The 14,255-nt window shown below is 45.8% G+C and overlaps 1 protein-coding gene across 6 annotated transcripts in view; it reads left to right on the top strand.

Annotated features, from left to right (window-relative positions):
• Nucleotides 1–2,034: 2,034 nt before the first annotated feature.
• The window catches only part of UBR4 (ubiquitin protein ligase E3 component n-recognin 4), a 125,564-nt gene continuing 113,343 nt past the window's right edge, over nt 2,035–14,255 (top strand). For 5 of the 6 annotated variants that reach the window (XM_075551336.1, XM_075551314.1, XM_075551322.1 and 2 more), the window contains exons 1-7: nt 2,035–2,267; nt 9,728–9,825; nt 11,321–11,424; nt 12,157–12,286; nt 12,411–12,550; nt 13,748–13,850; nt 14,073–14,214. In XM_075551336.1, the coding sequence (XP_075407451.1) occupies nt 2,077–2,267; nt 9,728–9,825; nt 11,321–11,424; nt 12,157–12,286; nt 12,411–12,550; nt 13,748–13,850; nt 14,073–14,214 (908 nt within the window). In that variant the 5' untranslated portion in view covers nt 2,035–2,076. The remainder of the gene's footprint in view (nt 2,268–9,727; nt 9,826–11,320; nt 11,425–12,156; nt 12,287–12,410; nt 12,551–13,747; nt 13,851–14,072; nt 14,215–14,255) is intronic. The other variant, XM_075551328.1, reaches the window with a different exon arrangement.

Genomic DNA, 14,255 nt, shown 5'->3' with positions numbered 1-14,255 from the left:
AAGATGGAAGGGATAGAGTCACCCTACCAAAAACGAACTGGTCGGCATTGAACTATAGCAATGGTTCTCAACCTTCCTAATGCTGCAACCCTTTCATACAGTGCCTCATGTTGTGGTGACCCCCAACCATAAACTTAGTTTCGTTGTTACTTTATCACTGTAATTTTGCTACTGTTATGAATCGGGTGACCCCCAAAGGGATCTCGACCACAGACTGAGAACCGCTGAACGAGAGGTAGCATATGATCAAGAATGGATGGTATTAAAGGAAGAAGTTCACACCGCGCCGAAGGCAGTGGAAAAAAAGCAGGCCTCCGGGATTTGATGGAGTACCAAGTGAGGTGTTTCTACAAATCACTGCAATGCTGGAAGCACCCACTTGTCTGTGCTGAGAAATTTGGAGACCGCTACCTGACCAAACGGCTGGAAGAGACCCACATTGGTGCCCAACCTAAAGACAGGTTCTCTAATAGACACGGGTACAATTTCATCAAGATCACATTCAAGTAAAATGCTGGTGAGGATTAATGTTTGCAATAGCATGACAGGGAACTTTCAGATATTCAAGCTGGAGTCAGAAGAGGTGATATCCAAGGATATCACTGCTGATGTCATGTGGCTCTTGGCTGAAAGTAGTTACCAGAAAGATGTTTACTTGTATTTTATCAATTACGCAAAGGCATTTGACTGTGATCATAACAAATGATTGGTAAACCTGGAAGATGGGGATTCCAGAACGCGTAATTGTGCTCATGTGGAACCTGTACCAGGACCAAGAGGCAGTCTTCTGAAAAGAACAAAGGGATGGTTTGGGCCTGGGGCAAGGGGTAGTGGTTGTATCCCTTCTCTGTACTTACAGAATCTGTATGCTGAACACATAATCATAGAGGCTGGACTATAAGGATGTTGTCTGGGAGAAGAAGGCTCACTAACAATCTGGGATATTCAGCCTTGCTTTCTGAAAGTGAGGACGTGAAGCACCTGTGGCCAAAGATCAAAGACTGCAGTCTTCAGTATGGATTACAACTCAATGCAAAGAACACCCCAATTCTCACACCGGACCAATGCACATCATGATCAATGGACAAAAGACTGAAGTTTAGCAAGGATTACATTTTGCTTGGATCCCCAATCAGTGCCCATGGAAACAGCCGTCAAGAAATGGAATGACCTTTTTTGTATGCACTGGGGTAATCTGCCATAAAGAACTTCCTTATGGTGTTGAAGGGAAAGACGTCACTTTGAGATGGGCACACGGTGCACCCGATCCATGCCCTGGTATGTATGCTCAGCTGTCTGACCGACGCGGGAAAGAAGGTCAAACGATCTGTCTTGAAGAGGCAGCCAGACAAGCAGCATGTCTGTCTCACTTTGGACCTGTTATCAGGAAGGACCAGCCCCTCGAGAAGCCTATCGCGCTGGGTAAAGTGAGCAGAGGGTCAGGGGAAAAGAGGGCGACCTTCAGCGAGATGGAGTGCCCAAAAAGCTACTTTTGTAAGGACGTCGCGGGCCCAGTTGGGATTTTCGGTTCTGTTGTCCAGAGCGGCTGAGTCACGACCGATCTACTCGGTGGCACCCACCAACAACAGAGGAAAGAGTCCACTGGCGTGAACCCAGTGACACCCCTGAGGGTAATCAAGGCGGACGAGGGCCCTGCACGGGAAGAAAGAAAATGGTGATTCAAATAACAGCCAGAGGGCGTGAGGAGAAAGAAGGCTGTGTGAGGCGGCCTACGGTTCTGCCAGGCATTTGTGAAGCCAAGGAGGTGGCGATTCGCTTTCGCCCTCCGCTTCCCGTCCTCAGCGGCCCCGAGGCCCAGGATTTGCCGACTGACAGCGGTCCCCAGACTCACCTCTCGCGCACAAAGCCTCACGCACGCTGCCCGTCTCCCCGACGGCGGCCGGCGCGCAGGCGCGGGGCCCAGCGCTCTCGCGGGCGGGGCGCTGAGTGCGTTTGGGGAAGCGACTGCGTCGCGCCGCCTGACGCGACGGATGACGTCACTTCCGCCCCTCCCCGGGAGGCGGTCCTGAGCCCGGTGGCAAGCCCCCGGAGGGAGCCGCAGTAGTACGACGAAAGATGGCGACGAGTGGCGGCGAGGAGACGACTGCGGCGGCGGCGGCGGCGGCGGCGCCGACGCTCGGGGCCCCGGCAGAGGGGGCGGACTCGGCCCCGGGCTGGGAGGTGGCGGTTCGGCCCCTGCTGTCCGCGTCCTATTCCGCCTTCGAGATGAAGGAGCTGCCGCAGCTGGTGGCCTCAGTCATCGAGAGGTACCGGGCGGCGGCCCCGGCGGGGCGGGCGCAGAGAGGGGGAGGGGCGGTGGTTCCGGATCCCGTGGACCTGCTTCCCGGGCCGCCTCCTGCCGCCCGGGGGACCCGCGCCACTCCAGCCGCGGCTCCGGGACTCGCGGGTCCTGAGAGACCAAGGCTGGTGCGGGGTCCCTTCTACCCGTCAGGGTACGTCACCTGTGCCTCGGTTTCCCCGCCCGAGCAAAAGTTTGGCGGGCGCTTTCTCGGAAGGGTGTGGCCGGACACATTTGGGAGGGACTGAGATGCTTCACGCTCGAAGGGGAACGTCCCCAGCACTGTCCCCTGCCGTCAGGTCAAGATGAGTTTGCATTTCTCGCTTGCACTGACTTGCCCCCCCTCCCCCCGCGCTCGCCCGAACCGGAGCGGAGCGGAGCCGGGGGCTTTCATTTGATCACCTACCACATAATTTAATAACGGTCTCTGCGGCGCTGTGGTCACCGGCGGCGCGAGCTATTTCGGTGGCTGAGGCCACCAGCCGCCAGTAAAGGCTTTCTTTTCATCTTGCTCATTTTCCCCCTAACGGACTTGATTAAAAACGTTTCCGTATGGTAGTCTGAGAGGTCCTTGTTTTCCCACAGAAGGATCGGTCTGGCTGTCTCTGCTGCTCCCTCAACAAAAACCTCAGCAGAAGCCTTTACAGGTGCCACTGTTTCGCCGTTCCTTAGCTTTTCCTTTCCGTACAGAAATTCTTGGACGCTGAGAGTTGGGTGCAAAGGTGGTGATAACAGAGTAGCTGCCTGTTCTGACATTTCTCTGGTCAGAGCAGCCTTTTCTTTAATGATAGGCTTGTGCTTTAAAAACCAGTCTTCACTTTCATTTTTTCTAGCCAAACCTTTCTTAGGCAACTGCCAGCATCTGCTCCCTGGGTCCTTTTAGCCTCATGCCAACACTGGTGCATGTCAGCATGTTTTCATTGCTATAGTGATGGCTAGCCTTTACCTTCGTGATTGGATTTGGTGTCTTCATGTTAACTTTCAGGCGGATTTACCTATATAACCATTAAGCCAAGGACATTCTGAAGATGTGAACAAGTGTCAAACGTGTTGCTTTCAAATTATGTAACCTCTGTTTAACTTTTAAAAACATCTGGATTAGGAGTATTTTTTCCTGAATAACACTGATGTTGTTACTTAAAATTAACAATGTTTCACTCTTTAGAACCTTTGCTTTTATGGACGTGAACTGAGTAGATAGATGATAAAGTCAGTTGCTCACATCCTGCCCTGTGTTCTGGGCCCAAACCTTTTACACTACAACAGTTAAGCAGCACTTAAACGGTACCTGCTGCCACTGAGTCTGTTCTGATTTATAATGACCGTACAAGACAGAGCTGGTGTGTGTGCACCCCCGACCTTGAGATTAGCCACCCAAACCAAATACAGCAGACCAGGTTGGAATTTTGCAGCCTACGTGATAGTGGCCCTTCCTATGCCCGTAGTAACTGAGATAACAGAGTTGTCTTTGTTCAGAGACACTTGTAAGGTCTCTGTTTTTGGTGGTTTAGAAAAGAAATCTAATTGGATGGATGTTTTAGTAACACAAACATATATTGGACAGCAAGATCTTTGAATTCTCGATTTTATTTTTTGTGGCTCACTCGAACTTGAGAGTCTGTTCATATACTCTCTGTAGGCTGTATGAGGCGGAGCATGGCCTTCAGAAGAAAACCTCCAACAGAAATGTATTAAGTTCTTGACAGCTAACACAACTGAAAATACAGTTAACCAGTATGCCATAGGTGTAGGCAAGCTTCTGTAAAAGGCACAACCAAACCTAGGGCCATTGCCTCAGTGACCCTATAGGACAGAGTGGAACTCTACCAAAGGGCTTTCTTTTTTTCTCTTGCTTTGAGTTTTGAAGGCCCATCTCGCACCCATGGAGTGGCTGGTGGCTTCCAACCATTTCACCGTTTACCCAGTGTCTCCAGGGTTTCTGGTAAACGGCCAGCTAGTAAGTTCTCAAGGGCTTTATAATCGCCTTGGCTCGGCCATTGCCAGGCAAAGCAGCCGCATAGAGCACATCCACCAGTGGACGTGACTGTCTTAGGAAATATTTATATAGACCGAAATTTGAATTTCATACAATGCAAGGGGGGCTTCAGAAAGTTTGTGGGAAAGTGGAATGAAAAGATAATCGAATTTTCCCACAAACTTTTGGAAGCTCCAGCATATTTACATGCCATGAAATCGTCTTTTGATTGTTTTTCAATCATTAAAAAATATAAAGCCATTCTTAGCTGTAGATAGTATGAAAATAGGCAACCGACTGGGTTTGACTTGCCAGCCCTAGTTCTCCACAATTAGTGCAATATTCTTGTTTTCAATGTTCTTATCAATATTGCTTTTCTGAAAAGTGTTACTTATTGACCTTAAAAAAACAAAAACGAACCAGGGCCTCAGAATTGTGGAAGAACTGAGTAGTGAGCAGTGGCTCACAACTGTAGTAGCAGCTACACAGTGTAGTAGAACAAAGCCAACAGGGGTGAAAGTGGGCCTTGTTTTGTAGCTAAACAAAAGGCTAAGTGACCAATTGGTTCTGTTAACTTCTATAGTTACCTCTCCCCTTTTGTGCAGTTCCTGTGCTGTTGGGATTTTTTTCTGCTCCGTCTCATAAAGATTGAAAATTTCAAACCCAAGTGAGCATTTCTACTTTTGTCTTTAAGGTACTCTGAGTTGGAGTCAATTCAATGGCAGTGTATGTTAGTATTATTATACCTGCAAGGTTTTCTTCCTTGTCTCTGGGGCCTTTTTTCCTTTTCTTCGCATCATGTTGTAATCTACTACTCTGCTTCTTCGGCTTGATCATGCCACCTTGTACCTCCTATCTGGCAGGATGAGTGCATTGAGTTGGCTTCTTTTGACTCCTGGGAATACAGGCACATGCTCTCTGAAGCTTCTTAGCGTGCTTTTAAAGCTGGAATTGGCCTGTAGGTTTGAAGAAAAGATAGATTAAAAAACAAACAAACAGGCCCAGACCTTGTTGGTTCAATTGGATTTTGTAATCCCATTAAGTGGGGGTAAATTGATAATGGGTAAATTGATGTGCAGACTCTCAAAAGTGTCATTCATCGAAAACAAAACACACTACCTGCCACAGAGTGGATTCTGATTCATAGCGACCCTAAAGGACAAAGTAGAACTGAGCTGCCCTTGTGGATTCCTCGGGCTATGAATCAAGCCTCGTCTTTCTCCTGAGGCGTCCTTGACGGGTCTTGACTTGCCAACCCTGTGTGTTAGCAGCCTCTGTGGAACCCACAATGCCACTAGAGCTCCGGAAATGTCATTAGATTTTTAAAAGAAAAAGTAATTGAAGTTTAAAAATATATATATCATTTTCATTTCCACTGATGGTAGCTAGCATTACTTTTCAGCACCTAAGTGGATCAAGCCGATAGTATATGTAGAATTAATTAGTGTAACTGCTGAATGGTGTCTTCTGTTTTAAACAAAAAGTCCCACTGCCATTGAGTCAGTTCCGACTCAGAGACCCCTATAGGGTTTCCAAGATTGTAAATCTTTACCAGAGAGACAATGTCATTATGGGGTCACTGTGAGTTTGAACCGCTGGTCTTGTAGTTAGCAGACCAACCCAGGCTCCTTTTGTTTTAACACAGTGTCAAATAAAGAATTCTTTGTTTAAAACTCTGCACAGGATAAGCTAGTGAGCATGGACATTGGACAACATTGGACAACAATTTTGATTTACTCAGTGATTAAAAAGAAAAAATGCCTCTTTCTCCGGCGCCACTCCTAACCGGGCCTTCTTGGTCTCCTTAGTGATAAATCTCTTTGAGAGCCTCTGAGCTGTGGTGGTGTAGTGAGCTATATGCACTGAGCTGCTAACCACAAGGTCAGTGGTTTGAACACACCAGGCACTCCCTAGGCTAACGATAAGGCTGTCTGATACTGAAACCTCCAAGGGGCAGTTCTAGACACCCCTCAACAGGGTTTTGAGGAGTTGAAATTAACTTGATGGCAGTGGGTTTGACCGCCTAGCTATTTGGTAAAGTTTAGGCCAGAGACCTATTTAAGAAGGTTGTCACAACATTTCTATTAAATAATGCACAGTCATTTCCTAAACGTTTTAAAAGGAAGTAAGGGAAGCACTATGGCCATGGTCTTTTATACGTAAAATGCTGGTGATCGCCCTACAGAGAGTCCACCACCAAAATATTGGTAAAGTAGAAGGTCAGAGGAAAAAAGGAAGACCCTTGGGAATGAGAATGATGATGGCGACAAACGTACAACTGTGCTTGACACAATGGATGTCTGTATGGATTGTGATAAGAGTTGTACGAGCCCCCGATAAAATGATTAAAAGAAAAGACACATACACAATCAAATCTTAAGAGAAAAGAAGCCAGTTTTTAATTTGGAATACACACCTATCAAGATTTAAAACTTAAGATTTGACATGATGACTTAATTCATTTAAATAATTAAAGCTTCATAAAGGCTGAATGTTACAACTCTGCTCCAATACTTCAATAAGCACATTTTAGCATTTTTAGATGTGTGTTTTTTATGACTGCCTTAATTCCACAGGATTTCTTTAGTAAGTTCTGGTCAGGGAGTGTTCGAATTGTTTCCTGATGTGTTGCTTTTTGAACTTGTCAGACTAAATTGTGGTCCTAAATATTCAATGAGTGAATAAAGTTGCTAATAGCAACTAGAAAAAAAAGGAAGACCCTTGACAAGACGGATCAGTCGATTCAGTGACTATAACAGTTTGCTCAAACATAACAATTATGGGCATGGCGCAGGACCAGGGGGTGTCCATGAGTCAAACCAGCATGACCGCACCCAGTGCGCCCCCTGCCAGTGCGCCCTCGTGAGATTAGCTGTGACTCCAGATTCCCATGCCTTCCCGAGTTCTCAGGGCTGTTAAGAATGCGAGGGACGCGGCCGGAAGGAAGTTCTTTGGTTAACATGTGTTAGATAATCACTGTGGGACACACAGCAGACATACAGTAACGTTTAAAAGAATGACTAAACATGACTGTCAATGTTGTGAGAGAAATAAACAGTAGATTCTGTATTTGGGTGATGATAAGCTTGTAGAGCAGAAAGGGCTTTGTGGTGTATCCACAGTTTACACTGGAGGTAGGCATGGCAATCTGAGAGGGGAGCCAGCTGAATCTTTCAGCGCTTTATTTTGCACGGTCCTCAACTCTGCCGCCTCCTAAAGAAGTCCCATGGCCACTTCCTATTTACTTAGATGTCAGATTGGGTTTCTCTAGCTGGCTGCTACTTTCTTTTATGCCCGGAAGTGCATTGATGTAGCGTGAATGGGAAAGCTTTCGACTCTGCCTTGCAGTGGGAGTTTCGGGTTCAGTGGTGCGATTGTTGTACAATTTGTGGGAAGAAGCCAGTGTTGTAGGAAGACAACTTGACAAAGAAAGGAGTCCTGTTTTTTACCTTTTAATTTCTTAACTTTCCTCATTTGTGCTATGTTTGACTAATTTCTTCAGGCTTTCTCTTCCTACCTTTCTGCTTTTTATCCCATTTCCCCATTTCTTTGCATCTTGGTGATTGTGAGGTTCTTGAGGAGAGAGGGTGGAGTAGGGAAGTGTAACAACACATCTTTACTAGGTGACTCATACAGACTTGCTACTTTAAAATCAAGAGATAATATTTGTCCTTTGGGACACATGCCCATATTTCTCTGCTCCTGCCGGCAAGTCTTTTTCCAACTCCTTTCTTACTGGTTGATCCTTAGTTACCCTAAGCACATCATACGTGTGGCTCAGGACTGCACCATTTTTTCCTGGGCCAGGCTCCACCTTTGCTGTCTCTTATCGCAACAAGGCAGTTGTACGTGTCTAGGACAGAAAGTAGGGTTCATTGAATTATAATGAGATGACATTGAAACAATTAGGCGAGTTTATTCCTATGTTTTGAATCAATTTCATTGTTGGAATGGAAATGAAAGCAGAATGAGTTTCTCTTTTCTGGTGGGCAGGTTCACCACTGAGTTTTGGCACAAAACTACTCACCTAAAAAAAAAAGTGATGGTAAACAGCTCTGACGTTCTGACATAAAGCCAGGAAGAAAAATAACTTGGTAAAATAAATGAAACTGTAGTGTGGGAAAAGCTTCAAACACTAAGTGCAGAAGGAAGGGAGGGGACAACTAAGGACCATGTGTGAAGCACCATCGAGGGAATTTGCTAGGGGATTTTTTGGTGACTATGAGAGCCTTACAAATGGAACGCTCACCACAGACCATGCTGCTCCGTGAGGTTTTTGTTTTCTCCGTGTAACTATTCTGACACGGTGACAAAATAGAGACAAAATCCTTGGTGGGCAGGAGGATCTTTGTCCATCTAGGGGCTCCATGAGCTCTCTTTCTCTTGGTGAAGAAGAATCTATGATAAAGGGCTCATCTTTGATAACTGCCCATTTATCTTTGATAAATCTTTCAATAACAAAGTTCTTGCAAGGCCAACATTTTCAGTGGTGTTTGAAGCGATCACCACTCATGGTGGGCACCTCTTGGAGTGTGACTTACCTTTGGATACTGTGTTGAAATCTTGACTATTGATAAGAGCACTGACTTTGCTGGAGAATTAGCTCACTAAGGAAACTAGCAAAATCTCTCTGCTCTGTTCATTTAATAGGATACATTTAGTCTTTTCTTTGCCTTTATGTTTCATGGATTCGGGATTAGTTTCTGATTGATGGAGCTAGGTGGACATGTATCTAGATATAAAATCTCATGGAGTGGAAGATTTTCACAGAAGAGGGTGAAAGAAGAGAGTTGTGGATTACACAGAATCTATTGTAATCTAAACTCTGCGATATTGGAGGTAGAACTATGATACCTAGTGAACTTTGGTTTGTAACGCAGATTACAACCTTTCTTCAAAAGGTTAACTGTTCAAACCCACCCATAGGTATCAGGAAGTAAGGTCCAACAATCTGCTTCCAAAAGGTCACTGCCTTCAAACCCCTGTAGAGAAGTTCTACTCTGCTCACGTGAGGTGACTGCGAGTTAACATCAAATTGATTGTGACCACACTATGAACAAGATGGTTTCTTTAGGAACTTAATTTATTGACTTGTTTGGTCTTCAAAATGGACTCGGTGCTATTTCTTACTAACCACAGGGGATTATTAGCTTTTGTTCTTTGCCAGTCAGTAATATAGGACAAAATGGTGTTAAGTTTTTAGTTACATTAAAAAATTCTGAGTGTGAAATGATTTCCTGTTTACTAGCCTCTGCTATTTGCTAATCCTGATACTTTGAACCAGGTATGTAATTTCACTTCTCTAAGTTTCACTTTCCCAATCTTAAATTTAGAAATGCTGGTGGTACATACCGAGTAGGGTCATTACAAGGTTTGAATAGAACAATGCCTATAAAGTGGGGCTCGGACCTACAGGAAGGACTCACTGACTTGGCTGACTTGTCTGTTTGCAGCGAGTCTGAAATCCTGCACCACGAGAAGCAGTACGAGCCATTCTACTCATCTTTTGTTGCACTTTCCACGCACTACATCACAACAGTGTGCAGCCGCAGTGAGTATTCCACGCCCGCCACCCCCTCGGAGGGCTGGTGAAGAGGGGATCGTTTGTCCTCTGGAGGGGCTGTCTGGACAAGTGGTTGATGAACTCTGTGGTTTTGCACTCCTAAGCCGGTCACCCAAGAATGGGGACAATAGTCAGCTTGATGAGGTGCCACAAGTGACTCTTAATCTATAGGCCATCCAAGTGGGACTTAAGAACAGCTGGGCTTATACCTAAGACCTGGATAAGGTAAACCTATGGAGACAACAGCTGGACCAGTAGATTCAAAGGCACCAGACAGGCGAGACTGGTGGGAAATGGGGCACTAACGAGTACATAGACAAAGGAATGCCCTAGAATTGACTGTAGTGATGGTAGCACAACTCTTGTGAATGTGATTGACCTATCGAAATGTATGATATGGGAATTGTGTGTTGGTGAAATTGTAAAAAAAAAAAAAAGATTAAAAACAAACCAAAAAACTGCGGTTGGGATAGTACTTTGTAACTTATTAAGCCAACCTACCGTCTTCATCAAATGCTTTATTGTAGATTTCTTCTATGTATTTGTGAATGTATTAATACTAACACAGAAGTGGTAGATACTGACCCCAGGGTTAGCAGCCACTAACCAAGGTTCTATTTCCTGCCTGATTTTTGGTATAAAAGTGAATTTTCCTTTGTTGTTTTTTGGCATTTTAACTTCAGTTCCCAGTTTTCTTAACTTTTCTACCCCCCAAAAAGGACCAAAGCTTTATTTTACACTGTCTATGAGTCCTTACATTTTCAGCTATTTTTTAATCCAATTAATTGCCCTGCAGAGTGGTTTACTAATGAGCCAGTAAAGTGAGCGGAAGTTTCAGAGTTGGATCCTCTCTCAGTGTCCAATACTGTTTATTATTCTGCTGGTACTAGTGGAATCCCTGAGAGTGTGAAGAAACTGTGTAGGCCACTTGTGGTGAGAAGGGATGTGGAATTCATGGGGAAGGCGAGCTCTTGCTGTAAGCTGGAACTCTGCTCTGGATCTTCGCCAAAAGGCCAAGACGTGCTGAGATGAACCCTAGAACCACACTTCTTGGATTGGACTGTAGCTGGGTGATGTTGGGCAAGTCGTCTCAGCTCTCTGGCCCTTTAAATCATCTCTGCATCTGTTGAAAAGGAGGGAGAAATGAGGTAGTCGTACAGTTGTCACTACATAGCGTTGCCCAGGGATGAAATGAGTTACTGCATTAGAAGCACTTGGAATACAGTGCTTTTGTTCTAATTACTTAATTTTAAGTAAATGTAAGGGAAATAGATGATTCATGGTCAATTATTGACTGTCAGTCCCAAGATGTGTTTGCTTATGTCTTGGGACCTTGGCAATGAATAAACAGATTATTATCATTGAATGCTTTTGGGAATGTTTGCCTCATGGCACCCAAGGCTTATTTTGCTTGACTTTTTAACAGTGAGACTGAAGTGTGTTAGAGCAACCTGATGCTAACAAATGCTTACTCCTTTCTCAGTTCCCCGGAATCAACTTCAGTCAGTGGCAGCAGCCTGTAAAGTTCTGATTGAGTTTTCTCTTCTGCGCCTGGAGAATCCAGATGAGGCTTGTGCTGTGTCCCAGGTGAGAGTAATGGGCCCTTGGTTTGTGCTAAATGACCCTCATTTTTGAGTACAATTATGACTGTTGGAGAGAGATGGCGTCGATCCAGAGGTCAGCTCATGTGTTCTCTAATGGACCAGAGAGTAAATATTTATGGGATACACATCTCTGTTGCACGACTCAGCTCTGCCTGTGGAGTGTGGCTTGGCATGGCCATGGAGAGTTCAGATGTGAACGGGCGGGTGCTTTATTTATAACAGCAGATGTGGGTGGGGGGACCCCTGATAACACAGGGTTGCAGAGACCTTCCCAGGGCTTATAAACTTAGTCTGTCTTCAGGGGCCAGGCTGATCCCATAAAACCACTGACGTGTGCTCGTTGAGGGGTTTGTACCCCATCTAAAGGGTCAGGTAGTAGTATTTGGCTCCCACAGATTGTTGCCAGGCAGGAATGAAGGCTCAGGCTGGTTACTCGTGACTTTTTGTGAGAATTAAGAAGTCTAGGTTTGAATTTGGAACTTCCCATTTAAAAAAAAAGTTCACTCGTTTAAATTTAAGGGGTTTGGGGGGGGTGTGTGGAGTATTATGAGAACAGAATAAGGCTAATCAGAGTAGGGTGTGAGGACCATACTTGTTTTTTTCCCCCAATTTGCTACTTCCTGATTTGAATCTCAGCTTTGGTCCTGTGCCAGTTAGAATTCCCCAAAGACTCAGACCTTCTGAGTGACATATTTAAGTTTGTTTACTTCTCCAGAAACACCTGATCCTCCTGATCAAGGGCCTGTGCACTGGCTGCAGCCGACTAGACAGGACTGAAATTATCACTTTCACAGCAATGATGAAGTCCGCCAAGTTGCCACAAACGGTGAAGACACTGTCAGATGGTGGGTGCTCCTTTGCCAGAGGTGCTTGTATGGCCACATCGATGCCTGCCTTTTCCTGCGTTCCTCCTAGTGTAGCCTCTTCATCCCTTTTTTTTTTTTTTTGCCTTTGTGCTTGTTTTCACAGTGGAAGATCAGAAGGACCTGGCCTCCCCAGTAAGTCCAGAACTGAGGCAGAAGGAGGTACAGATGCATTTCTTGAATCAGCTCACTGCCGTTTTCAACCCCAGGACTGTAGCATCACCACCCGTCAGCGCACAGGCTCTGGTGAGTTCCTGAGCCCAACGCGAAGGACCACGGTCACCTCCCTGCAACTGGTTATGATGGTAACACTACACGAAATAAGTACTGTACAAGTGGGCTCAAACACACCTGCTCTGCGAGGATGGCATCGGACTGGACACTGTTTTACCCTGTTAGGCACAGGGCTGCTCTAAGTGGGGACTGACTCAGTGGCACCTAATAGCAACAACACTGTCGGATCTAGAAAATGAGATGTGTGCTCATGATGGGAAAAAATAATATAATGGAGGAATAGCAAACAAAACAGTAACATCCATGCTCATTCCTCTACACGGCCACCGCCTTTAACAGACATTTACGCTGTTCTTTGGGGCGTTTCTCAGTGTGAGCCGTTCTCAGGACCATGCACCAGGCTCCGTAAAAGGGATCGCTCCACGCTCGCTGCAGCGTGTGCGTGTTTCCCTGCCCCTTAGGAAAACAGCTTGTGTTGTCTCGAGCATTAGTGGGGTTTCCCCAGTCCCTCAAGGAGTCTGAAGGGTATTTATGGAGTCTTTTAGTTTCCTAGCCCTGTTATCACAGAAATACCACAAATGGGTGACTTTAAACTGCAGACACTTATTTCCTCACAGTTTAGAAGGCCGGAAGCCTGAATTCAGGGCCCCAGTCCTAGGGGCAGGCATGCTTACATTTTCTGTCAAGCCATAGCCCGGCTTTCCTTAGTGCCTTGTTGAGCTTCAGTGCCATCTGTCTTCCTCCATGCATGCTTGTATGCCCCTGTGTTTCTGCTGCACGGACGTTACTCAGAAACCCCTGGTTTTGCTGAAAGCGCAGTTAGTGCTCAGCTGCTGAGAGGTCAGCAGGTCAAACCCACCCACCGCTCTGTGGCAGAAAGATGTGGCTGACTACTTCCATAAAGATTCACAGCCTTTGAAGCCCAGTGGGGCCCGTTCCACTTGGCCTCATGGTTTTACCATTCAGAAGAGAGTTGGTTTCTGAGATGCTTGCCGGCTTCAGTAACATAACAAAGAAGACCCTCTTCCCCTGTGGTATTACAGCATGGTGTAGGGGTTAGGGTTTCAACAGAGATTTTTGAGGGACACAATTCACTCTGTAACATGGAGCTCCTTTGGACAGGTACTTTGGCTTTGAGCTCCAGGGCAGCAGGCAGTGAACAAATGATAGCTGTCTTAATAAGGCTTTTTATCTTACATGTTTCTTTAGGGGGAAGGAGAAAATGATGAGCAGTCATCCACAGACCAAGCTTCTGCTGTCAAAACAAAGAATGTTTTCATCGCTCAGAACGTGGCTAGTCTTCAAGAGCTTGGTAAGAACTCCTGTTCATCTGCTTACTAAAATCCTTTTTTAAAAATAAAACTGCGTTGTGGTTTGGATGGGGTTTACAGGGCAGAATGGATTTCCGCTCAACAATTCGTATGCAGTTAGTTTTTGTGACATTGATTTCATGAACCTTCTTTACCTGTGTTGCTTGCATGTGGGGAAGACTAAAGCCAGAGACAGAGGCCTGTTCCCCTTTTCATTGCCCCAGGTGGCTCAGAGAAGCTGCTGCGTGTGTGTTTGAACCTGCCGTATTTCCTGCGCTATATCAATCGCTTTCAAGATGCAGTGTTGGCCAGTTCTTTCTTCATCATGCCTGCCACAGTCGCAGACGCCACTGCTGTTCGTAATGGGTAAGGTGCTGCTGGTGGGGGGAGGAGGGGGGATCCGCTGT

Source organism: Tenrec ecaudatus, chromosome 1 (genome assembly GCF_050624435.1).
Source record: "Tenrec ecaudatus isolate mTenEca1 chromosome 1, mTenEca1.hap1, whole genome shotgun sequence".
In the NCBI taxonomy this organism is placed as follows: Eukaryota; Metazoa; Chordata; class Mammalia; order Afrosoricida; family Tenrecidae; genus Tenrec; species Tenrec ecaudatus.
This window is presented reverse-complemented; position numbering and strand designations above follow the sequence as displayed.